General features: G+C 39.0%; 1 protein-coding gene and 1 long non-coding RNA gene across 11 annotated transcripts in view; one reads left to right on the top strand and one right to left on the bottom strand.

Annotated features, from left to right (window-relative positions):
* mef2cb (myocyte enhancer factor 2cb) overlaps positions 1 to 26,891 on the top strand; it is a 270,409-nt gene that overhangs the window by 137,049 nt on the left and 106,469 nt on the right. For all 10 annotated transcript variants that reach the window (XM_069890549.1, XM_069890557.1, XM_069890591.1 and 7 more), the window contains one exon: positions 26,045 to 26,248. In XM_069890549.1, the coding sequence (XP_069746650.1) occupies positions 26,045 to 26,248 (204 nt within the window). The remainder of the gene's footprint in view (positions 1 to 26,044; positions 26,249 to 26,891) is intronic.
* LOC138739163 (uncharacterized) lies at positions 13,016 to 23,257 on the bottom strand. Its single transcript, XR_011342058.1, has 3 exons — positions 22,618 to 23,257; positions 20,729 to 20,877; positions 13,016 to 13,348 (listed from the first exon to the last, which is right to left on the bottom strand). It is a non-coding gene; the product is annotated as an uncharacterized lncRNA (long non-coding RNA).

The raw sequence follows: 26,891 nt of genomic DNA, 5'->3' as shown, positions 1-26,891 counted from the left end.
AAATTTTATTACTTATCTGCCTTCAACTGCACTGCCAATTCAAACAATCTTTTTTCCATATTTCCAGAATTTCCTGTTAGCACAAGAGATGCAAATCACCATGGATAATTGTAGATCAATTCATGTCAACTTCCTAATTGAAGCTATTGGATCCTGAAAACTTCAATAGGTAAATGCCAGAACAAACAAAGTCAAGAAGATAAAAACTTTGATCATGACAAAACCACACATATCCCCAATGGAAGAATAGGTACCTACTTCCAGTCCAAGATTCCCAACATTGTGGCCTTTTTCAGATTGAACCAATTATATTGGGCAGTTCAGATCATTGGTATTCCCACGTTAGGGTAAGTGATTGCTTGGTAAACAGAGGAAAATAAAAGAAAAGGAATGTGTTCAAAGCCGCCTTGATAAAATGCAACTCTCACTGATTCCTCAGACTGCAGAAAGTGGAGAAGCTTGTATGATATGGAGAACCTCTAGTACACACATGTCAAACTCTGGCCCATATTTGGCCCGCAAGATCATTTCAAAAATGTATTAGAGGTGGCCCGCCCTGCAGCGAGAGCCGATGCTGTTTTTTGGTAATGTCACCCCCACCATCCTCCCCCTTCATTGCACATCCTTCCCCATTGTAACACGAGAAATTGTAACGAGAAATCTGTCGATGTCATCAGCCGGCAAGCCAGTTGGAAGGCTCCCCGCACAACCAGTCACTTCTCCCACCTGTCAAGCGGTGCGGCGGATTGGTGAGCGCCTGTGATTTCATGTCGGCGCGACAGGCATGGCAGGCTGCGCACGGCCCCCGGGCTGCGCGAACCCCGCACGACTGGCACCGGATGGCCCTTCCACAGCACCAGCGCACTTCTCCCGGTCGCCACGGCCTTCAGTGCTTGCACCTGCGCGGACCCCAGGGACGGCTGGTTCGGCCCTGCACATGAAGAGAGAGATGGTGGCTGTCCGCAAAGGCTGATCAGCAGCGCGCTGGGCCTGAGTGGGTGTGTAAGCAGGGGTGGGCAGAAGGTGTAGGTGAGGAGTAATGGGCAGGGGAAGTTATGGTGGTGCGAGGGGCAGTTAGAGGGAGGGATGAGTAGAAGGAGGGGTGGATAGTGAAGAGGTAAAAGGGGAGCGGCAGGGCGAGTAGGGGAGGGGTGATTAGAGGGTGAGAGACGGGTAGAAGGAGGAAGAGGTTGAGAGGAGAGGCAGTAAAGGGGCGTGGCAGTAAAGGGGCGTGTATAGGATGGGGTGGGTAGAGGCAGAGCGAGTGGAGTGAGGGGTGAGTAGAGGTTGGGTAAAGGACTGGTCAGGTAGAGGGATGGTGGGTCGAGGGTGAATAGAGGCCTAGAGCCTGAGGAGTGAGCAGGAAATGCTGAATCCTGATGCAGGCCAAAATGGACACAGCCTGTGAATGCTGACTACATCTCCACAGGGACCAAATACATTTCCCTCAGGTCAAGCAAAGGGTGAACTTGAGCTACCTACTCCTGACGTGTAACATTATCTTCCTAAAGTTATATCCTAAAGTTTAACATTACATATGTTGAAAGAAGAGAAAACATGCAGATGTTATTGAAAATGTTCAATAAATATTTAGTTCGGCCCTCGACTTAGTTCCAAGTTTTTAATTTTGGCCCTCCGTGAATTTGAGTTTGACACCCCTGCTCTAGTACATACAGAAGCCCTCTGTAAATGGTGGAAGGAACTTAAACCTCACAAAGCTCATCACCTGCCCCATTTGTAGAAGATTCTGTGGATCAGGAAGAGTGATCATATGCAAATAGAGACTGCAAGACTTATGTTTCTACATCAGTATCATCGCCATTTTAGAATCCACAAGACCTGAATGGAAGCACACCATTTTCATTCTGAAGAAATTGCCTCAGAAGAATACTCCTGCTTCGCTATCTGACAACCTGTTAATGATATTGAATGTTTCTGGCATTCAGAAGCATTCAGCAATTATTAAACAAAGTAACAGCCTGACCACAAAAACAAATTAAATTTTCTAAGTAAACTCAAATTTCCACATTTGACCTCCATTGCTGAGCCAAATAAAGACTTCAAAAAACAAGATAGAGACAGGATCCAGAAGCTTGCAGAGAAGTGGCAAATGGAATTAATCTGGAAAAGTGCACAATCCTTTGGAATAACAAATTTCAAGGCAGAGTTCAAGGTTAATGGCAGAGTTCCTATCAGTATGGAGGACCAGAGGGAACATGGTGTCCAAGCCCATAGATCCCACAAAGTTGCCGTACCAGTAGAGAGGGTAGTTAAGAAGGAGTATGGCATGCTGGCCTTCATTAGTTGGTGGATTAAGTTCAAGAGCTGCAAGAAATGTTTCAGCTCTATTAAACTTTGGTTTGGCCCAAGTATTGTTTTTAGTTGTAGTCCCCTCATTATTGGAAGGATTTGGAAGCTTTGGGGAAAGCTGAGAAGATTTAGCAGGATGCTGTCTGGATTAGAGAATGTGTCTTATGAGTAAAGGTTGGGCACAATGAAGTTTTTCTCTTTGGAGTGATGGAGGATGGAAGGTGACTTAACTAGAGATTTATAAAATTTTGAGAAGCATAGAGTGGATAGCCAGCACCTTTTTCCCAGGGTGCCCATGGCCAAAGCCAGAGAACATCCTTTTGAGGTGAGTTGAGAAATGTTCAGGGTGACGTCATTCATGTTTTTTTGTGCAGAGTGGCTGTAATGTACTGATGAGGGTGGTAGAGGCTGATTATAATAGTTACATTTAAAAGACTGATAGAACATGAATGCAGTACAAAATGGAAGATTATGGCTGTGAAGGAGGGAAGGGTTAAATTGCTTGTGGAATTTGTTTACATTGTTCAGAACTGCATTGTGGGCCAAAGGGCCTGTACTGTTTTATGTTCTGCCACAGTTTAAGGGAAAATATATGCAACATGCATGATATTTCCAGAAAGTGGGAGAGTATTAGCACCAGAGGGCAGAGCTTCAGAATAAATGGATGTCCCTTTAGAACTGAGAGATGGAGAAATTTCTTCATCCAAAGGGTAGCAGATCTGTGAAATTTGTCAGCATAGAGGGGATGTGGAGACCACATCATTGAGTAGTTTTGATCCAGAGGTTGATGGGTTTTTTTTAAAGTCAAACATGTCAAAGGTAGAAGGCATGAAAATGGGGTTGAAAGGAAGAATGCATCAGCCACGATTTGAATGGCAGAACAGACTCGATGGCCTAATTTGCTTCCATCCCTTGTTATCTAGTAAACTGCAAAAAGAGTTCAGACTGTCAAGAAAAATTTGTGGAAGCAAAGGTTTGATCAACATTTTGGGTTGAGACCGACATCCGGACTTGAGAGTGCAGTGGCAAAATAGCCAGTATGTCGATGTGAGAAGGAGAGATTGAAACTAGTCGGTCAGAGTATTTCTGGAAAAGACTAGCAAAGATTAACAAGCTGGTTAGAGGCTATTAAATTTGTCTCTTCATAAAATTTGCTCAAAATTATAGGGCTGAAGTCTTCTAAGGAAACAAAAAAAAAAATACTGCTAGTTACTCCTATCTGTGTCTAAGCTATTTGCTGAGTTTTTGAAGACAATACAAGAATGAAATATTTTGGTTATCATTTAATACTTGTATGCAACATCGCAATCATTTTTTTTAATGTAATTTACAGAATTGGACTAAATGCTCTACTGATCAATAAAGACAAATTCATACCAGAATTAACTCTATGGGTCTGACAAAGAGGAACATTTGATGTATCAGAGTAGATAGTTGCACCCAATCTGTGTCACAGATGAGAGTTGTATTAAATTTGTCAGTTCTCATGGCCACATAAATTAAGAACAGACTTCATTTTAATATTTAGGTCTGGATTCTTAATTTTTCTGCCCAATTCTGAGCTCTTGAGCTGTAATTCGCTTTTCATATCTTGATCTGCACAGCCACTAGAAGTTAAATGAACTGGTAGAGTCATTTCAAACAAGTATAGAAACTGTGGAGTTAGAAGTACAGCTATACTAATAAAGATCTTCCAAGACTGAGAGTTGCAGTAGCCACCTCTGGTCCTCTTGAACCCATTCTCCCTGACCTTCTCCAGTACCCCAACAGCCTGCTTGATTTACTGTGGCTCTCTAATTTCTGTATTCCAATGCAACTGCCATTATAAAATGTTACAATGGTGGATGATTCATGGCACTATTTTATCCCTGAGCATCTTTTGAGGTAGAATTGAAATGCAACATTATTTGAAATTGAAAACTATTGATTAATATATTTGATTTGCAGTGAAAACATTTTGCATTCTAAGTAAAATGCTGTTTAGTTGTGAAATATCTGAAAGTAAACTTCAGCATTAGAATCTTGTTTAATAAGCAATGTTTTTCAGATACAATTGGATAGTAAGGAAATATTTAATATGCTATGTAAAACAATTAATTTTTCAGAAAATGGTTATTCAAATTACAATTGGCAGCAATGAGTGCATATTTTAAATTGGCTAGCTCCTTCGTCAGATGAACATTTTGAGCTTTTGTTCCTAATGATACATTCATGGCTTACGTTATCTTTTCATGCAAATCTAAAATAACCATTTTGTTCAGCCTTAAAGATAAAAACATGGTTCAATTTTTTTTTAAAATACAAGGTGACACTGAAACAAAAATGAATGTTTTTGTATTGCATTATGATTATTTATCATTATTGAAAGACTGGTCAAGTTTTTGCAAGTGAAATAAGTAATAAGCTAATGGAGGTTGAGGGGGAAGTACCCAATTGTAAATGACCAGTTACAGGAAGATCTAGAGGGGTTCTGTTGATTCGCTGATATCTTGTGTTACTGGTTTCAGAACTAAGTTTGGTTCCATCTGTATCTATTTATATCTGAACACAATTTCTGCTCAAAAGGAATCAACAGCTGTCTCGATGATAGCTGTTTTAATCAGGAGTCTCATGTTCTTCGTATACTTTGATATCAGTTTAAAATTAGTTTCGCAATTATGGCAATTAGGTCCGTTTAATATGTATCTCTTTGTCTTTTTTCCAACTCTCAAATTCAATCCTAGAGTCTGAATTTGTATTTAACAATGTAGTACAGGGGTGGCCAAACTTGCTTAATAAAAGAGCCGCATACTATAAACTTCAGATGTTTGAGAGCCCTTAGTAATCACGCGATCGCAAGCCACACCCACTAACACTATCGTTAGCCCCTTTCAGATGGCCATGATACCTGAATGTAAAGCCGCCTAAAATACCCGAATGCAGCTGTCGGGAGGCCACCTGAAAGTGGAGAACCCATTCCCGAGGTGTACTTACTCAACCCACCTCAGGGAGGTATATTCTCCGCTTCTGAGCACTCCCCCTAGGCACCTGAAAGCAGCAGTCTCAAAGCGGCGAGCAATTTTCAAGTGCCCAGCAGGGGGTGGGCTGATGACAATCAGCTGGTGACCCAACACCCCGTGCCTGACAGCCCCCCTCCCCGCTGCCTGACAGCCCGCCAGTGCGGGACATCATGGCTGCGGCGTCCAGAGCGGGACTACGGGGCTGGGTAGCTCGAGCGGGAGGTTGCCCACCCTAGTACAATTCTTGTCTTGCAAATCATCCATTTGCAAAATGCTGATACACTGTTTATAGTGAAGAAGCACTGTTTCAAAGGGAGCAATTTTGCAAAAGTTTTTTTTCTAATCAAATCTACACACCAAACGTTCCCCCTAGGCACCTGAAAGCAGCAAGGTAAAGCGGCAAGCAGCTTTCAGGTATCTAGGAGCAGGCAGGCTGTTGACAGTTAGTTGGCGACCCTCTGACAACCACCCTCCCCACTGCCAACACCTATCCTCCCTGCTGCCAATACCTACCATCCCCGTTGGCCACAGCTACCCTCCTCGTGAACTGCACATTACATGTCAAAGAGCCACGGTTTCGCCTCCGCTATAGTATATTGGGGTTATGACAACAATGATTTATTTATTCACTCAACATTTACCATTTTGTCTTTTCACTCTTCTCTACCTTTGCAATCTAATCCAGCCTCACAAACCTCTGAGATATCTGTGCTCTTATCATCTATAGGATTCTGTGCATAGACTGAATTTAATAATCTAACCAATAGTTGTGTTTTTTTTTCGGCATTCTAGTGCTTAAGGACAGATCCTGCTTTAAACTTCCTTCTCTTAGAGCACCCTGTTCCTTTCAGATTCTCTATAAATCCTACCTCTTCTGCATTAATATATCCTCGTACTACTTGAAGATAAAATTTGGTTCCCAAGATATCTGTGAAGCACTTGGGATGATCTGAATAGAAGTTTCTGTGTGTTCATTTTTCAGAATCCAGCTGTACCTGGTAACACCATCCCCAAATGTCCTTGAAAAGGTGATAGCCATCTTGTTGATTATCTTCAATACTACAGGTTAAGGAATACCTGCAAGGCTATCAAAAAGGGAAACTAATGAATAGGACAAAATGTCAATGTTGTGTTGCTGTCCATTTTCAGATATGTAACAGATAATGAGTTTAGGAAATGGCATGTTTGTTTCATGAGTTGTCTCCACAATGCCCACACATTGCTATGATATGTATTTAGTAGTGGTTACTAAGATCCTTGATTCCTACAAATTCCAAAGCATGCATGGACTACAAGATTCATTGATTACGGTTCCAACATCGATGATGGATATTTGCCCTAGATTTTTCTTTTATTTATTAAATTGCTCTATCTGACTTGATCACTGTAATTCATTAAACACAAGAGGCAATCTCGTTTTTGATCCCTTTACATCTGTCACATCTTTAAAGATGCATTTGATTTTTTTTCTCCGTATCTAACTTGTTGCTATTCAAGACCAAAACCTGTCTTCTTTAAAATATTTGGCATCAACATCCCGCGTTTTCATTACTTCAAATAGAATCATCACTCTCCTCTGTATTGTTGAAAATTGGTCAGGTTTTATTTCATTATACCTGCTTTCCTTCTTTCTTTCTACGAACTGGATGGTTTCACAAGCAGAGATATTAAATTTCAATTTAGATTTTAGATACAGTCCTTTCACCATGTCGCCCAATTACACCCAATTGACCTACAACCCCAGTTACGTTTTTGAACATTAGGAGGACACCAGAGCACCGAGACGAAATCCACAGACAGCGTGGGATTTGAGCCCCAGTCCTATTCACTGGTGCCTTAACAGCGTTACGCTAACCGTGCTGCCCCATAAATAAATGCAATGAATAATTGTAAGTAAATTGTTGTTAAAATCTATGTCCCTGGGTGATCTCAAATTTCCAACCTTTCAGGCAACAGCCAAACATGCTAACCAAATGTGTCACAGAGACCCTGTTGCTCCAGGTGTCCAAGTTCAGGGCTCTGAAGTGTCATCTGCTCTGTTTATACTTGACAGTCAGGGTAAAGGATTTTGAAACTGTAATCAGTGCAAAATAATAAATAGTTCAACATTCAAGAAGTTATAGCAGGTCATAAGGCATAAAAGGTTAAAATATAGTTGTACTGGAGTGAATGAGAATAAGTTGAGCAGAATTTAATCTTAAACTATGGAGCGGTACACTGAACAATTGACATAAACTTTGTGGTGCCTGATCATATTTCAGCATTTTTCAGCCAATGCAAATAATAAAAAAAAAGAAATAGCCATACAGCATGAGATAGTACAAGCTCCAGAGATTTTGGTGTCTTGATAATATGTGGAAAATAAGAGAGATGCCTTGTATCCACAGGGAGCTACAAAGCCTTTTAAACATTTAAAAAATAGTGCAAACTGATATCACCATTTACGCAAGTATATATTACAGTGTACAGAAGTTTAGCAACCACTCCTGAGGGTTAGTGGTCAATGCATGCTTCTTCAAATGCATCTGATCTGCATGAGAAGCCACAACTCTTGAAGGGTTCACAATGTCTCCTTCATTCCCTTACCAGCCATCTCCATCAATCACAATCTCACATTTAGTATTTTGCTTCGCACTCACATATTTAATATTGTTACAAGCCTCATACCTACAGTACTGTATATTCAATAGCTTGAACTGTCAGTTTTTCAAACTATGCTAATGCAATCCTCCACACAATGCACGCGACTCCCAGACACATCTCTCTGTCTTGCATGACACGGTGGTGAACATCCAGAAGTAGCAGGAGCCAGCAAGTGACCTGTTCATGGGTAGCACTAATATCATTATATATGTGGTAGTCGCTGCATTGGATAGTCTCTGCTAATACAGTACTACATAATTTGTTATCAACTAATCCTCTTCGTATTTCACCTCCTAATCCTATAATCCTTACCAATTTGTAAGTGTTAGTGCAGTCGGTGAGAATATTGAAATGTTGTCCTTCTCCATTGAACACATGCCCCATTATCTTCTGATATTTTCTCTTTCCTGATATGTTAAAGCTATTCCCTGGTTTGAGAAACAGAATTTATTGTCATGAACATGTCACAAAATTCGTTGTTTTGTGGCAGCGTCATAGTGCAAATGTTTCTTTCCACCACATTTCAAAATAGTGCAAGAAAAAGACAACATGAAGAATTTTTCATTCAGAAATCTGATGGCAGAGGGGAAGAAATTGTCCTTGTTCTGCTGAGTGCTCGACTTCAGGGTCCTGTACCTTTTCCCTAATGGTAGCAGAGTAAAGAGAGCATGGCCTAGGTGGTGGGGGTCCTTGAAGATAGAGGCTGCTTTTTTAAGATATTGCCTCATGTAGATGTCCTCGATGGAGTGGTCTGGTGCCCATGATGTCGTAGGCCGAGTTAACAACCCTTTGGAAATTTTCTGTCCCGAGCGTTGGAACCTCCATGCAAGCAAGGAGATAAAAAGGTTGCAATGAGACATGCCATCATTCATTTTATCACTCACAGCTCAGCTACTAATATTTCACCTCATTTATATAATAGCATAAAGGCAGTATCTACATGTGGCGAACACCAGAAAGGTGGTACTTGGAACTTGGGCAGCAGGATGGATTCCACAAATGCTAATTTGGCATTGGGATGGATAATAATAGTTGCAGAAAAGGTCTTGGAGGCAGGCTAAATAAGAAAGAAGGCAAGAGGACTCAATACTATGCTTCACTGCCCACAAACATGGTGAATTCCAGTGCTAAATTGAGAAACAGTTTTGTACAAATGTTGGAGATCGTCCTTTGCACGATGGAAGCATTGCCTTGCATGCCTTGGCTATTAAACTTCACTAATGTCCCAAGTTTCATACTGAACTTCAGACTAATGTCCCAAGTTTCTATTAAGGAACAGGTAACAACCGAGACCCCAGTGCAACAGTGAAAATTCAGACAACTGTGAGACATGACCAACATGCTGCTATGTGAGCTCAATATGGTAGAACAGAATAGTAGATCCCAGTCTTTTTATATATATATATATATTTAAGACCCCTTGTTCATGTTGTTCAGACACATTAGTGTAGCAATGTGATGTGGAATTTAAGTGGTTGGCCACTGGGAGGGCCATGCAGATGCATCTCAGGCCCAGAACATTGACTGCCTTTTGCTTCCCATGGTTGCTGCAATGTCTGTTTTGTTTCTCCAGCATATTTGTGCATTACACTTACTCTGGCCTCTGCAGACTTCTTGTTTAGCTCCATATTTTTGTATTGAGTTTTAATAAGGCCATAACTAAGATCAATCAAGCACTAGCATTTATTTCTATAGGGGTGCAATTAAAATGTAGAGAAGCTGTTGATATGAATCATGGTTCAAATCATCTTTCTGAATCATTCCTGTCCAACTTTACTCTCCTTTTAAGGATTTTTCCCCTTGTTCTATGCTCAACTGATAGAGGAAATAGTTTCTGAACACCATTGTAACAAAACCTTTGTTTGATATGAAGTATGCAGAAGATGTTTTACATATGAGCAAAAATTAAAAAAAAAAGCACATTTTTAAAATTAAAACAGAATCAAAACTTTGAATCTGACCACATTGGTTGAAAGATGGGGCAAAAGCTAGGCAAGCAAACTTAAAGTAAGAATTAAGACTTCTCTATTCCTTTTATCCCTGCACAACTTCATTTTCAAGTTGCAGATTATGAGGATGCCTACCTGAAACAAGCAAATACCTTTCTAAATATGTGGATTGACCCCTGATGCAGACATCAGGGGTTTCATCAATCATTTTAACTTGAGGCCCAAATTGGGTGAATATTGGCATTCTCCCTGCCAAACAAAATATGCCTGATGGGAACAGCCAGTGCCAGAAGAGGCCCAGTGAATACAATTTTAAAAATATATTTAGTTTTCTCATAGGCCAAAAATAGCAGTGTTCCTCCATGGTCCATACAGAGCTGTTGGTCTTCCTCTGCCTCAAACTTCTATTCCTCATTCTTCTCCAGGCGCATTAGCTTGTGCTCTTTAGCACCTCAGCAGAATCTCTCTCTAATTTCCTTTGATTTAATGGCGATGTGGATGTTCACTGGCAACTTGCATGTGAATAGGCAAGGATATGAACAGAATATAAGTAAATCAGATTGGTGTAGGTGATGTGGACATGGTGGGATGAAAGGCCCATTACTGTGCTAAATCTTTGTGGTTCAATGACTCCTTGGCTCCACTTTTGGAAACCCTACAATGCACTGAATGTGCTTTTCAGAGATGAAAGTAAAAACCACATTTGGGGAAAATGGGAGGGTTCTGATCTTTTTCCAGGTTTCCAGATCCAGACATTGTACCAGTGACCAGCAAAGTGCTATACGTGGCTATAGTCAACAAAGTAAGCCAGAACAGTGAGAGTGAAGGTGACTCTGGTACTGACCTGGAGTTTGTGGTAATTTTTTTTTTACTTTGTGGAATGAGCTTTATTTCCACAGCAAGCATTAAATGGAGGGTGCTTCACTGGGTCAAGGTTATTGCTGGTTGTGCTACCAAGATTTAGCTATAAGGTCACTCAAACACACCGGAAAATAGACCACAGATGAATTTCTAACCCCTTGTTCTTTAAAATATTTCATAAAATATTCAAGCCTAGAAACTGGATCAATAAGCTCTTGCCTTGCATTGGCAAATTGGACATAAATGCAATTTAATCTGGGTTAGATCTCACTGGGATCATTTCCAGGTGAAATCAAGCCCATCAGGAAACCGGACCAAGCACTTGCATGTCTGATGTTTTTTGGCATAGAACACTTACCTATTGAATCAGTAGTCACGCACTGCACAATTTCTCCCCCACCAACAGAAATTGAAGCTTTCACAATGCAACTTTCACAGTACAATTCAGAGTGCATTGTGCCATTTTGTTGCATTTATGACTGTTTACAGGGGCTACTCTGCTGACAACAGGTTTGAGTGAGCAGTTTTAGAGCTAATGCTGGCTGCTCAACTATCTTCTCAAGTGTGCTCCAACTAACAGAGAATGCTTTGTCTCAAAGTTGACTGTTTTCATACACATTTGAAAAATGCCTTGGTTATGACACCATTGGCAAATTTTAGAAGCATTGATATAACAATGATTGGTCACCTCAAACTTGAGCATTGATGTTTTACAATTTTTCATAATGTAAAGCTTCATAAATGTCAAGAAATGAGGGTCGAAAACCATTATTTATTTACAACCTCCTCTCTTTCCCCCGCCCCTCCCCCCACCACATAACTTTCCTAAGAACAAGTTTTTAGTTTGTATCCTATATATTTTGCTAGTGATGTGTGAATTCCATAGTGGCAAATTTTGTTACTTAAACTGCTGTAATGTGGGGGGAATTAGCTGTAAAGATGCATTGATTGCAGAATCCATATCTAGAGTCTTCAAAGATGCCACACCTTACCCGAACACTATTGAACAATATCTTTGCAGGCTCAGATTTCGCAGATATTTTAAGAGCTGTTGGAAGATATGGAGTGTTCATCCATGTAGTTCAAGGTTACCTTGACTCTGATCTATTTTTGCAGTCGAGTCTTCCCCAAATTTTTGCAGCAGATCTTTGCAATGTTTCATGATGTGTTGCTCTTTGTAACACCCGTGAGGTCATGCAGAAATGCGTGAAAATAATTTGAGGATTAACCAGTAAAGTTTTCCATATGTACAGGCAGCCATTGATTTCACTTTTGGTGTAAAGCCATCCCCCTCTGTAAACCAAACCTTTACTTCAGTGTTATGATTTCCACTCGCAATGTTTAGGTAAACTGGTCTCATAGCCATGGGATCTCCCTCCTGCCATTTATTTCACTGATGAGAATTATTACTTTTTTTGCTTAATCTGTAGCATTTTGCCTGTCCTCCAGGATAGCTATAATGTGTGTTGCTGCTGTGCTTTGTCCATGGGGAGTGTGCCTAAAAAGCTGGTGTCCTTCTCCAGTTACTGCAGATTAAATTGCATTTAATTGAACCTGGTCTTATCAGTAACTGTACCTTTTACCATGTTATTCTGGGTACAAACCCTATTTTTCTTTCCAAAGTAGATTTTGTCCAGTTTCATGATTTCCTTTGTGTGGAAGTTTGAGTTTTTCCAGCAAAACACAATATTCAACAGCATAAATGTGTGGCTTCTACCAGAAAATAGTGTAAACCATTTGCTCCTAATGCTGCCGCTCCTTGTGGGAAGCCCTAAGGGAGTGCAAGAGATGAAGCAGAACTGAAGCCATTGTATGGGGAAGAAGTTATACTTTTCCTGTTATCACAGGAAATGCAGACAAATGTGCTTCCTGAGCATTTGCTGAGGAGGGACTGAGGTCTTCTTTGACCTTTAGCCAAGGTACAACTTGTCTTTTGTTGCCTCAGTAAACATGCCTTTCCTCAATGATTCACAATGTACACCTATCAATGCTATATTTTAAAGAAAGAAACAAGTAAATTCTATGTTTAGTTCGTGCTAGGTGGTCTGGAATACTTCTTGGGTAAACATAGTAAATGACACTTTGTGGTGTATTCTGGTGACTACCAGTTTCACTGTAATTCTGCCACAAGTGAAAACCTGTAATAACTTCATTTGAGTAAGAAAGCAGGACACATACTCAAAGAAATCTGCTGACATTACCACTTGAGAATTAACTAATCATGATCTTTTTTTTAATGTTGTGCATGGGAAGTCATGGTACTTCACATACTGAAGTTGAGCTTGGTGTGCATTCTTTGAAAAACCACCATGTTTTAAGAACCAGCTTACAACTGTCTTCTATTGTTATCCTCTTATCTTCCTGTGTTTTGATGCCCATTTCTCTGGTGCCTAATGTTGCTTACTCTTCCAAAAAGCCGTGTTCAGACAATTTGTTGAAACAGCTAATGAAATGCAGAATGTACAATGGCTTGAGCTTGGATGCTCACGAACTGTGACTGTTGTTGAAGTTTGCTGCATGTTTTCACAATGGTATGTATTTTCAGTTGGAAAGATGATTTTTCAGGGAACACTCAGTTTCCAGACGCTGCGAAAAAGGAAATGAATTATAAGACGACCGATGAATTCACTTCTCTGCATTCTTGGGTATACAGACAGAAAAAAAAAGAGCTGGTTTTGTGTTTCTCTTTTGTGCTGTGTTCATCTTTGTGCCACACAGTTATTCCTCAACTAAAAGGGTAGGCAGGCAGTCTGCTTCCAATCTATTATCAATGTCAGTGTGGAACAAACATTGTCAGAAAGACTGAGAGAATAGTCTGCATTGATTTGGTTTCTGTATTTTTTTCTTTCAACCTTTATATCTCAGTGGGTAAACTCTTCGAAATTTCTCTCCCAGTGCTCTGGGTGACATCAAAACTTTAATGTGATCAATCAAAAAGGCCAGTTGTCTGAAGAGCTATTTTTATATGTGATTTTATGGCAACAAATTTGTTGTGGAATTGTGGCGCATTGATAAGTGTTATCCGAGTTCCTGTTTAAATTTACTTTTTAACAGAAATGCAAGTTAAATGAATTTGTTGATATATGTGTAATTTTAGTGTTGAAGATTCAATAATTAATGATTTGGAACTATTTCATTAGAATTTACTGAAAACACATTACACTTGGTTTGGCTTAAACTTCTGGTTTTAAGAAATCCTGAAACTCTTGCATCATTTTTTTTCTTTTCAATATTGCAGGCTAAATATAATGTAAGTAAAAATTTGAATTGTGATAGATTCCATGCAAATGTTCAAATTTGATTAGATAGGAAGTTCATAAAGTTAATATAATGATACCTTAATTTCACTTTTTCAATTTAATTCTTCAAATGCTTTTCTCTAATGCAGACCCTATTGTTAACCCTCACAACTTACTCTCCCTGCTCATCACGGGAGAGAAAGCTTTGAGAGACCGTTTTGGAATTCCAAATTATGTTGCTCCATTCATCACCAATTTGGATGTATCTTCTTTGGCTCTCTAGTCCCAATAAAGCTTCCCGGATCTGCAAATTATTTCATATCCGAAATGTTTTCTAACTCCCTCAAATTTGTTTCTTGGAATAGTCAAATAGCTCAAAATAGGGGGATGGAATGTAGTATTGAGTCAGCAAATGAACCAAAAAGATTGAGTGCAATGCTCTGACGAGTTTAATGAGTATTTGTGGAGTCATCCTTGCTTTCTAAAAAAAATTTAGTCTTTACAGTAGAAATAAGACATTTCAGTAGAACATTTGTCGATGATAAGACTCTTTCAAACAGCACATTAAAAAAATTCAGATTCACCAGTGACCCCTGTCTTGAATTGCTGTAGCTTAAATTAGACTACATTTTTTTTTGTTGAAGGCAATTAATGCTGGCAACATGCCTTACTGGTCGTTTCCAAATTTGCATTCTTGGAGTGAATACTGATGCCTGGGAAGTGTGTTAAAGCTGAATCTTGCATTGCTGTGACAGTGTCTACTGAGCTCAACTGCAACATTTTCAGTTGTTCCTCTGCTAAAAATGTATCAAGTCATAGAATGTGGCAAGAAATTAATGAATGTGCAGGTAAAAAAATTATGGATATCAATAAAAGCCCCACTGTGTAAAAAATATTGCCTATGTACATGGACAATAGAATTTTAAATTTGTGGTATGACAAAGGTATAAGATACATTAAGGACTATTACACAGAAGGAACTCTTATGTCCTTTGAACAATTCAAACACAAATGCGGAGTGGCCAGTGGGACCACCTTCTGTTTTCTCCAGCTCCAGTATCGTTCTTAAGAGAAAGATGAGGACCATCGTTGACCCCACCTGAAATTAGTGAAACGGAACGAACAGTTTGGATGGGGAATACACCCAAATTTATGACAGAAAATATACTCTGCTCTCTGGAGCAAAAGTGCAAAACCAGGGTTGCAGAGGTCAAGTGAAAGATGAGAGTCAGTCTTGGATGTGGTGATTTCAGAAAGAAGCTGATCAGATTGGTGTAAGGACAGCATGACATCAATTATAGATGCAAAAATGTGGACTGATACGGTATAATATTTTTACACCAATTTTATCTCACCCCACAAAAGTTACACAGATCAAAAGCTAAAGTTTCAGAGATGTATTTCAGGTGCAGGACTGAGGCAGGAACTTTTCTACATGCCACGTGGTTGTGCACGAAAGTGAGGCCATTTTGGCAAGAGATCGCAGAAAAATTAACCAGAATGACAGGAGTGGCCTTCATGGGTGACCCAGAGCCATATCTATTAGGTGATTTCATGGAAATAAACAACAACTCATCTAAATACCAAATCTAATTTATAAAAATAGCACTAGCATAGAGGAAAAATGTATCGCGATCACTTGGAGGTCTGACTCCCCTCTACTTATAGCACGATGGACTGAAGAAATGAACAACTATATATCCATAGTTAAAAAAAATCACATATAACCTAAAAAAATATAAATATGACACTTTTGTAAAAGTCTGGAAGCCCTAACTGGACCACATAGGGGCCCAGATTCAGTAACAAAAAGGAACAAAAAGGGGATAAAAGTAACTATTATATATACAAAAAACATAGTTTCCCAATCTGTACTCTATATACTTAAAATATATGTAAGCTCTGATGGTGAATGGATTTGTATGTATGGGGGGAGGGGGTGGGGGGGAAGGGAGAGAGGGACTGTTTTTGTTTGTCGTGTTTGTGAGAAGAAGTTTAATATATATTTAAAATGTTACTATGTATAATTTTTGAAAAAAAATCAAAAATAAGATATTCAAAAAAGAGTCATGCCATTCAGTTTAAAATCTAATTGCATCTTATGTCTACCTTTGAAATAGCGAAAAGTTTTCTGTTGTTTACCCCTCACAATTTTGAATACTTCAGTCATGTCCACTCATAAGCTCTGCTCTGCAGGGAGTAGACCTATCTTCTCCAGTCCCTCTCATAACTGAACTGTTACATCCTGGTGAATTTCCACTGCACCCTCTCCAATGCTATCATAACCTTCCTGTGCTTTGATGACCAGATCTGCATGGCTGAGGTCAGACCCTGATTTTGTATAGTTGGAGCATATTGCCAAGCTAATTTTCTAAGACAGCTTCATTATAGTACATCAATAGCATTAAAAAATAAATGAAAATGATCTTTTGATTTAGTCTTAAGAGGAGATCAAAGAGGGAAATGTAATTACATTTTCATTGTTAAGCATTTAAAATAAATTATTTTAAGACATAACTAATAGCAGTCTCATGCAACACCTTATGGGTTGTTTTAAAGTAGCAACAATCTAAAAGTAGACATTCAAAGATTATTTACACAAAACATCTAATCTCAATGTTTAATATTTTTTTTTTCAAATGTGTGAAGCCTGGATTCAGTGAGAGGAAATGTGACCATGTAAGAATTAGCTTATATTGGCAAAAGTAACAAGTCCGTCTGGGTCATATGTGGCCATTTAATAAGGAAATGTGTAATCAGTATTTGGTTGCATGGATGTCATGTTTAACTCTAGTCCATGTGGGCTCTCAAGTGCAACCCAATCAGCCCTGTAGCAATGCAAATTGATTTCCCTCTGGAATCTAATTTCATCTTGAAATCAGTAATGATCTTTACTTCCACCACCTCTATATACATGTAATTCTCACTAATCCTATGTCCCTTATTCAATCCCTTTAAACTCTGTCACATTGCTTTTGCATCATCAATTAATGAGAACAGGAGTTCTTTATCTGTCTTACCAAAAACTGTTATGTTATCCATCTTTCCCGTCAGCAGCCTCTTTTACACTAACATGAACAATGTCATTTTCTCCAACTTAGTGTCATACCTAAAATTCCTTGCCTCAGAGACATTCTGGTAAATAGTCTCTGACTGAATTGAGCTAGATTTTCCATTCTATTTAACATGAATGTTCATTTCAACCATATAAAAATCATAATATCTGATGTCATTTACCCCACAATGGACCTCCATTCCTTAGCTGATGTTTCTTCAACATGGAGTTGCCAGATTTCAATGTTTGGCAAGTAACATTTGCACCTCACATATCCCAGCTCCCCTGCCCATGACAGCTCAGTTCTTTATCAGCAGCTTAGTGATTGACCACCGCCAGTGGGCTGATAACGCCTCAAACCGTGCATCTTGGCGCCTCACAGTTTGGCGGGCAGCAGCCTCCTTTGAAGAAGACCGCAGAGCCTACCTCACTGACAAAAGGCAAAGGAGGAAAAACCCAACACCCAACCCCAACCAACCAATTTTCCCCTGCAACCGCTGCAATCGTGTCTGCCTGTCCCGCATCGGACTTGTCAGCCACAAACGAGTCTGCAGCTGACGTGGACTTTTTACCCCCTCCATAAATCTTCGTCCGCGAAGCCAAGCCAAAGAGAAGAGTGATAACCATTGACTGGAAATTTAATTGGATTTGCCACATAGTCACTGGGGCTACTAAGGCAGTCCAGAGGATGCGAATTCCACAGTGAATGAGACCACATCCCAGAAAACAAAAGCAATTCCACACTCTGGAAGTCAAAAATATAACTTTATCAAAAATATAGAAGATAATTTATGACAAAATAGGAGGACATTCACCCAATAACATCAATGCAGGTCAAGAAATAACCAATTCTCCAACCACTTTACAGCTGGCATCCATTGTCCTGCTGCCCCTGACTCTTAAGGAATATGTCCAGGCAATCTTCCAGTAGAGCGAGGGCTTCTGTCTATACCAGCCTTTCAAGAAGTAAATTCAAGATATTGAGCACCCTCTGGATGAAAAAAATATTTGGTGACCTCCCTTCTAATCTTCTATCATTGACTTTAAATCAGAGAAGGGACATCCAGTCTAAAGTGGTAGAATCAGTATGGGTTGAATTAAGAAATGCCAAGAGTAAAAAGATTATATTAGCAGTTATATACAGGCCCCCAAACACCAGCTGGCAAGTGGAGGTACAGACAGAAATACAAAGGGCATGTTGCAAATATAATATCAAAATAATTGTGGGAGATTTTAACATGGCAGGGGATTGGGAAAGACAGGAATTTACTAGATCACAGGAGAGTGAGTTTGTAGAAAACCTAAGAGATGGATTTTTTTTGAACAGCTTCTTGAGAAGCCCAGTTCTCAGTTGAGTCATGTGCAATGAACCTGAGGTCATTAGGGAGTTAAAGGTCTTAGAACCTCGAGGAAGCAGTGACCATAACATGGTTGAATTCAATTTCAAATTTGAAAAGGAAAAAATCTTGTTGGATGCATCAATTTTTCAGTGGAATAAAGGAAATTGTGGTGGAATGAGAAAAGACTGGCCCAAGTTGACTGGAAAAGCAAACTAGTCAGAGGAATAGAGCAGGATTGGAAGATATTTTTGCAAATAATAAAAGGCATGCAGGATAGATATATTCGAAGGAAAAGAAAATTAGTCGAAGGAAAGATGGTACCAATGTGACTAACAAAAGAAGTGAAGGCCAAGATAAAAAGAAAGGGGAGAGCATACAAGGAAGATAAAACTAGTGGGAAATCAGAGGACTGGGATTCCTTTAGAAACCTACATAAATAAATAAATAGCCTCATAAGGAAAGGAAAGATGAGTTATGAAAGGAAATTGGCAAACAGTATAAAAAAATATAGAGTTTTTAAAAAATATATAGAGAATAAAAGGACTGACAAAAACGATGCTGGGAAAATTATAATGGGTTACAAAAATATGGTAGAAGAATTAAATCGATATTTTATGACTGTATTCACTGTGAAAGACATTAGTAATATCCTTGACAGACAGAGGATTCATGGAGAAGAGTTGGATACAGTTAAGTTTCCTAGAGAAATTGTGCTAGGTAAATTGAATGGATTAAAGATAGATAAATTTCTTGGACTGGACGAGGAACATCCACGGGTTTTGAAAGAGGTGGCTTTGGAGATTGTAGATCCATTGGTGACAATCCTCCAGAAATCGATAGTCTCAGGCATGATTCCAGGGGATTGGAAGGTTGCAAATGTGGTTCCTCTGTACAAGAAAGATGGGAAACAGAAAAAAGGAAATTATTGACCTATAAGTCTGACGTCGGTGGTGGGGAAGATATTAGAGTCAATCCTTAAGGATGAAGTTATGAAATACTTGAACATGCATGATAGGATTGGTCCTAGTCAGCATGGTGTTTTAAAGGGTAGATCATGCCTGAAGAAATCTCAGGTAGGTTAAACAAAGGGGAGACAATGAATGTTATATATTTGGATTTTCAAAAGGCTTTTGTTAAGGCGCTGCATATTAGGCTTCTAAATAAGATGATGGCCCATAGAATTACAGGGATGCTATTAGTCTGGATAGAATATTGGCTGATAGGCAGAAAGCAAAGGTTAAAATTAAGGGATCCCGTTCAGGATGGCTGTCTGTAACAAGTGGTGTTCCACAGGGGTCAGTCTTGGGGCCGCTGCTGTTTACAATTTATATTAACGATTTGGATTGTGGAATGAATGGTTTTGTGGCAAAATTTGCGGATTACTCTAAGATAGGTGGCGGAGCAGGAAGTGTTGAAGAAACTGATCACAGAGGAATTGCAGAGGGATATAGACAGTTTGGGAGGCTGGGAAAAAACATGGGAGATGAAGTACAATGTTGAGAAATGTTTGGTTCTACATTTTTGGTAGTGGAAATAAACAGGCAGAAAACTATCTGGATGGGGAGAAAATTCAATCCTCGGAGGTGCCAGGAGACCTGGGCATCCTTGTGCAAAGTAATCTAAAAGTTAATGCCCAGGTGGGATTGGGAGTGAAAAAGGCGAATGCTATGCTAGCATTCATTTCAAGAGGAATAGTGTATAAGAGTAGAGAGGTGTTAATGAGGCCTCATTTGGAGTACTGTGTACAGTTTTGGGCCCCCTATCTTTGAAAGGATGTAATGTTGCTGGCGAAGGTGCAGAGGAGATTTACTAGGATGACTCCTGGAATGCAGGAGCTGGAGAATGGGGGAGCTCTTGGGTTGTATTCGTTGGAGTGTAGGAGAATGAGGGGGGACCTCATAGAGACATTTTGAATATTGAAAGGTTTTGACAGAGTGAATGCAGATAAGATGTTCTCCATGATGGGTGAATCAAGGACAAGGGGTCATGGTCTTAAAATTAGAAGTAATCCAATTAAAACAGAGAGGAGGAAGAATTTCTTTAGTCAGAGGATCATGGATCTATGGAACTCACTGCCGCACGAAGCAGTGGAGGCCAGAAAACTTGGAGTATTTGAACAGGAAAGGGATAAGAATCTTATTAGTAAGGGTATCAAAGGATATTGGGGAAAAGGCTGGAAATTGGAACTAGGTGTGAGCATGGTTCAGCTTAGTGTAGAGTCACAGAACACACTCAATGTGCCTAGTGACCCGCTTCTGTTCCTTTATCTTGAGATGTTGTGATTTGACACCACTGCTCTTTACTCTTTTTATGCTGTTGTAATTTTACTCACCTCAGTTAAGTCTCTTGTCTATGCCCCTTTCTGAAGCTAATCCAATGATTTCTCCAAGTTAAACTTGAAAATGGTTGTCAAATATTCTCCACTGGTTGATCTAGTTCAATTCCAGCGAACACAGTTTAAGAAGGCAGTCCATTTACCATCTGAAGATGGACATTTACAATTGGTTTTATGAACTACATCAAAATTATCTGCATGAATAATTAGAAAAAAATGAAAGGATTCTTCACTTCACATCATTACTAACTGTACATTTTTTTCTAGAAAACTTCCAAGAAATTTAATTTAAAAATCGAAACCTATTTTCCAAACTGTACGTTACAAAAACTTGTGTTTCTTATTCATTCTTGGGGATTGTTGCTAGGCCCATAACTTTTCACAATATGCATAAATGATTGGAAGAGGAGACCAATTGTAAAATACCTAAGTTTGCTGATGGTCTAACATTGACTGGAAGAGCAAAATGTATAGAGTATACATTGAGTCTGCGGGGAGATATAGATTGGTTAAGTGAGAAGGGCAGGAGTCTCGTAGATGGAGTACATTAATAAATGTGCGTTCATTCACTTTTGAAGGAAAAAAATAAATCAGAATATTGTTTAAATGATGAAAAATACAGCATGTTGTTGTACAGAGAGACCTAGGAATGTTTGTAAATGAACCATCTAGTTTGCCAGCACAGGGGATCTGCCCTTCATTGCAAAAGGGATTGAATTTAAGATCAGTGAGGTCCTTCTGCAACTATGCAAGGTACTGATGAGGTTACACCTGGAGTACTGTGTAATATTCTGGTCCCCGACTTGAAAAAAGAATGGGAGGAAACCAGAGCCCCTGGGGAAAACCCACACAGACATGGGGAGAATGTACAAATTCCTTACAGACAGTGTGGGATTCAAACCCCGGTCCCGACTGCTGGCGCTGTTACAGCGTTACGTTAACCGTTACACTTACCGTGCCACTCAAGATGGATGAGGAGAAACTGCTTCTCCTAGAGAGTAGTACATCTGTGAAATTCTCTTCTTGGTGAAATATATTTAACTCACAGATTATTAAATAAAAAGGGGAATTCGGCGTTGTGGGAAATCGATAGGTAAGTGGAGCTGAGTCCACAGTCAGATCACCTATGACCTTATTGAATGGCAGAGAAGACTTGATGGGCGAGGTGGTCTATTCCTATTCATGTTTTTAAGTTTTAATGTATTCCCCACATCATGTGTTTCCAACCACTTGAGTAGCAAATTAATTTTTTTTAAAAACTGCGAATGCTGGAAGCCAGAAATAAAACAGAAAATACAGAACAACTCAGCAGGTTAAGCAACAGGCCATTTCAGCCCTCGAATCCGTGCTACCCAATTTACACCCAATTAATCTACACCCCAGTACGTTTCAAACAGTGGGAGGAAACCCTCGAGACACAGGGAAAACAAACAAACTCCCGTAGACAGCACAGGATTCAAACCCAAGTCCCGATTGCTGGCACTGTAAAGGTGTTGCGCTAACCACTTAGCCAACCGTTGCCGCCCTGTGAGAGGAGAAATTTTTGGACCTCATCTGATGGCTCTTTGACTTGAAATACTTTGACTCAATTTCTCTTTCTAGAAATGCTGCCAGATCAGCAGTTTCTGCTTTTATTCTTGGGTTGTATTATTAGTGTGCAGCGACCATCGGTGCTTATAAGTTTATATTTTTATTTCACATTAAAAGAGTAATGTACATGGTATGAATCTTTATTGTGCATAATCAGCAAATATTTCCCTAGAACTTGTACAAGATTGCCATCTTCTCCTGATATAGTGTAAAATATAAATGACATGAAGGATAAAACAGGCACATATAGGTAACCAATAACCTATTGAGGGTAAAGTCGAACCATACTCACTGACCCACTGCATGGGGAATTTATCCGGCAATACAAAATCAGGCAGTCTGAAATTCCACAGTAACTCCATTTTGGCATGAATGTTGAGATGCACTCGTTCAGCCCTTCCAGAAGCTAGCCTGCCAAAGTCTGTGGGATCATGATCCCTTTATTTACTTGAAAATGTGTACACTTTAAACACTAAAGAAACTGTTGAACAAAGTTTGGCATGTTCCTTCAGCGTCCACATGAGTTTCCTCTGGGTGATCTGGTTTCCGTCCACATCCCAAAACCAAAGTAGTCACCTATCTGGCTCCTGGAAATATCCTTTGGAGTAGGTTAACAGTGAAAGGAATCAATGTGAAGTTGATATGAATGATTTTTTTTTTAAATAGCAGGAGGCCGAAAAAAAAAGGAAGAGGAAGAATGGGACAATTTGGGCTAAATCACCTCACTTTGTAGAGATTTAGAGAGACTACTCTTGTGAGATAAGAAGATTAGGTAAAGATGCATCTTGGACCCATCTACTTCTGGAGGCTGAAAATTATTTTGCCAGGTTAAGAGAACACTATGCCACACAGTTCCCCCCAAAGAGAGAGGTACAATCCTGTAGGCAAAAAGCAGAATTTTGAGGGGTAGCAAGTCACAATGCAGACCTGTAAACCATAGTGATGTTTACTTGTATCATTCACCAGACTGATATGCCAGGCCTACCTAACTCATCGTATCTGACATCTCACCAGGAAACTTTATTGGCCTCTGACAATTAACTATCATGTCACAATGTTAATATAGGCCACACTTCATTTTTTGAGGAGCCACTTCACAGTAAAAGTCAAAGATAAAAGTTGGAATTACTTTCAGCACAGGAACATAAATTTTAACTGTCTAGAGAGGTAGACGTTTTTGGATCAGGTCCACCAAACAACAACATTTCCCACCCTTCTACATATCTCTGAGATGTGGACTACATATAGCAGACACTTCAAGGCACTGGAAGAATATCATCATGTTGCCTGCTTAAAACCCTGCAAATTGCTGAGTTGCAGGTTAGCAAACTAACGTCAATGTCTTCTTGCAGGCCAATGAACCTAACTCTGAGGCACCAACATAATCATTTGGTTCCCTTGGCACATTCTTATGCCTAACAACAGACTGGCAAGATTGATATTCAGTTGTGAGTTCTGTTGCAGGAGGAGATTTCCAGGTGGATAGAGGAAAAGTTGAGTGATATTCTTCAAGTCTCCTTGAAAAAGAATCAGGATACCCATTGACTCCTTGGCTACTTGAAGTAGAAAGAACATTGAATTTGAAAATATACAAACTATGCAAAGAATAGAGTAAATGCACCACCTCACAATTTTACCCATTTACGCCCCTGATCAGGCACTTCCTGACCCAACAGAAGAGTCTGTTGGTCCCACGTTATCCTCATTATCCACCTCAGAAGCCACAAAACTGAAGACTGTCATCTGGTTCACAAGAGATGGTTAAGAAAAGAGATCAGGCAAAAATCATCATCTAAATATTTTACAGACCACAGATCTTGGGACATAGAAATGGAATTGCACAATCTATAACAGGAACTGATTAACTCTGCCAGAAAGTGTAAGCCTAAGACTGCTTGATAATGGTCCTCTTCAAATTCATGCATTTAGTGCCACGTAGGAATCCTGAAGGTAAATGTGAATCAGTAAATGAGGGCAACAATGATCCTCATTGCAGTTTACCTCGAATATTCTCTGGAGTTATCCCACACAACACTTGAACAAGAGCTTAAGAATAAAATAAGAGTTGAGAAGCGGAGTTGTGATTCTGCTCTGCCCTCTGAAAGGCTTAGCAAGATGTGCAATTTAAGGGGAATCGGGGACAGCGACCAGTCTTTGCCAAGGTGTCCATTTCCTATGAATGAATAAATAAAAGTAAGAGAGGATGTTGGAATGTCCTGCAAGCTAGGTTTATTCAATTGTAAGATTAGAAAATATTTGTATAAAAGTTTCTCCACAAATATAAAATTACAGTCTACAAAAGACTAACTTCTGTGTTAACTTAATGGGCCAAATAGCCTTTACTTCTCTCACTTGCTTTTGTATGTTTTTTTAAAAATATTGGAGTCTGTTTTTGAGTGGGTGAAATCGCACCAGTTTTTCATCCTTTATAATTAATCTCCCTTCCTTCCTTAGGTAGTCTAGAATATGATCACTTATTTCAGTTCATTACTTACCTAGTCTTACAGTATTAATAAAGTGATCTGAGAGTTTATTTTAACTCATTATCACACCACATGCCTTAAATTCAAAGGCAGTTATCACAGGCTTTTCAGTGTGCACCCATCTTCTCATCACCTCACATCATTGTGCACCAATTAAAGTGTCAATTGACAGCTTTATTATGCTGATAAGCTTGCTCTAACAGAAAAAAAGCAGGGTGAAGTTATTTTTTGTCATTTAGTGGGAGACTGAACTGTAAGCATGTTTTTTTGCTGAATTTTAATTTTATAAGAAAATCAGCATTTAAAGTTCTGATGCATTTTTCCTGTAATTTGAATTGACAAAAGAATTCTATGTGGGCAACAAAGCAAATTATTTAAATGAGAAAGTGAAAATCATTTTAATGGAAATTATATCTATGTTCCTTATGAACTGATCCATTTTTAAGGACAAAAGTTGAGGCATAATATTAAACGTGCGATTGTGCAAAGGTCAGTTTGCTCAGACTATCTGTGTGACCACTGTCCATCATGCATTATATTCAGGCTGTGTTATAAACCATTTGACTGCTACATAAGAAGGTCTTGTTTTCCATTTTATTATTCCCTCGTATACTTTATGCAAAGTTTTAAGAGGCCAATGTTTATTACCCATTTCAAAAAGAACTGTCTTTTAGGCAAAGATGAACATTGTGACAAACTCTTTAAAAGAGAATGTTCATATTACCCTGTTAAAAATAAATGAAAATAACTATAATGTAGGAGATTATAGATCTTATTCAAAGTTGCAAATTGCTCAATAAATGTCTATTCCTATAACCTGCACCTTTAATACTATTATTTCCTCAGGATCAATAAGAGGTAAACATTAAATAGAGCAGCTCATTGCCTTAAAAATGAACAAAATATAAAAGTGACCAAACACATTTAAATGGATGTTGATTCAACAAGTAACCAGCTCTTTCTCACTTAGTTTACTACTAACAAAAATTTTAGAACTAATTATTTTGAATCTTTTTATGCTTGGTGTAAATACAAAATTACAAAACTTCAAAAGAGCATTGCTTTCAATCATGTGCTCACTATTGGATTAACTATTTATAGAATGGGATTGTGGTAGTGTATAGTAGCTTTCTGAAAATGGCCTATTTAATGTGGCAAGTAAAGCATCTTTTTTTAAATGGTGACAAGTTCAGCATATATATATATGCTCAAGTTTAATATGCTTTCATGTTTTCTGCAGGTGACGTTTACAAAGAGAAAGTTTGGGTTAATGAAGAAGGCTTATGAGCTAAGTGTTCTATGCGACTGTGAGATTGCTCTGATCATCTTCAACAGCACAAATAAACTGTTCCAGTATGCCAGCACAGACATGGACAAAGTACTGCTGAAATATACAGAATACAATGAGCCGCACGAGAGTCGAACAAATTCGGATATTGTTGAGGTAGGATTTGATCTTACAAATACATAAATCGTTGATATTCAAGATTCTACAACAGTGCCATCTGTGGCTGTGTTGTCTAATTCTTGGCCTTGGGTCAGAGTTGTAGGTTCAAATCTCCCTTCTGGATTTCAGTGCAAAAATATAGGCTAATTCTTCAATGTAGTATGAATGAAATACTGTACACTTGGAGGGGCCATTTGTTGGATGAATATAAAAGTCACCTCTGTATTCTTGGAGAGATACAACAATACCAAAGTTCAAAAAAGAGATGAGGAGTTGTCTTTAATGATCAACAATGTTTCAGATTCAGATTTATTGATAGATTAAATACATGACATTACATGCAACCCTGAGATTCTTTTTTACTGTGGGCAAAGCAGAATTACCACTTATTGGGAGTGCAAAATAAAACTCAATGAACCCATGTAAGCAAATAAAGAAATGTAAATGAACTTCAATACAGAAATATTTTAAAAAATTATTAAAGTGCAGAAGTGAGAGTCCTTAAATAAGTCCCTGAATGAGTTTATTGTTGAGGAGCCTGATGGTGGAAGGGTAGTAGCTCTTCCTGAACATGGTGGTGTAAGTCTTGTGGAACCTATACCTCTTTCCTGATGCAAGCAGGGTTGCTCGGAGCCTGTGT

Source organism: Narcine bancroftii, chromosome 1 (assembly GCF_036971445.1).
Source record: "Narcine bancroftii isolate sNarBan1 chromosome 1, sNarBan1.hap1, whole genome shotgun sequence".
NCBI lineage: Eukaryota > Metazoa > Chordata > Chondrichthyes > Torpediniformes > Narcinidae > Narcine > Narcine bancroftii.
This window is presented reverse-complemented; position numbering and strand designations above follow the sequence as displayed.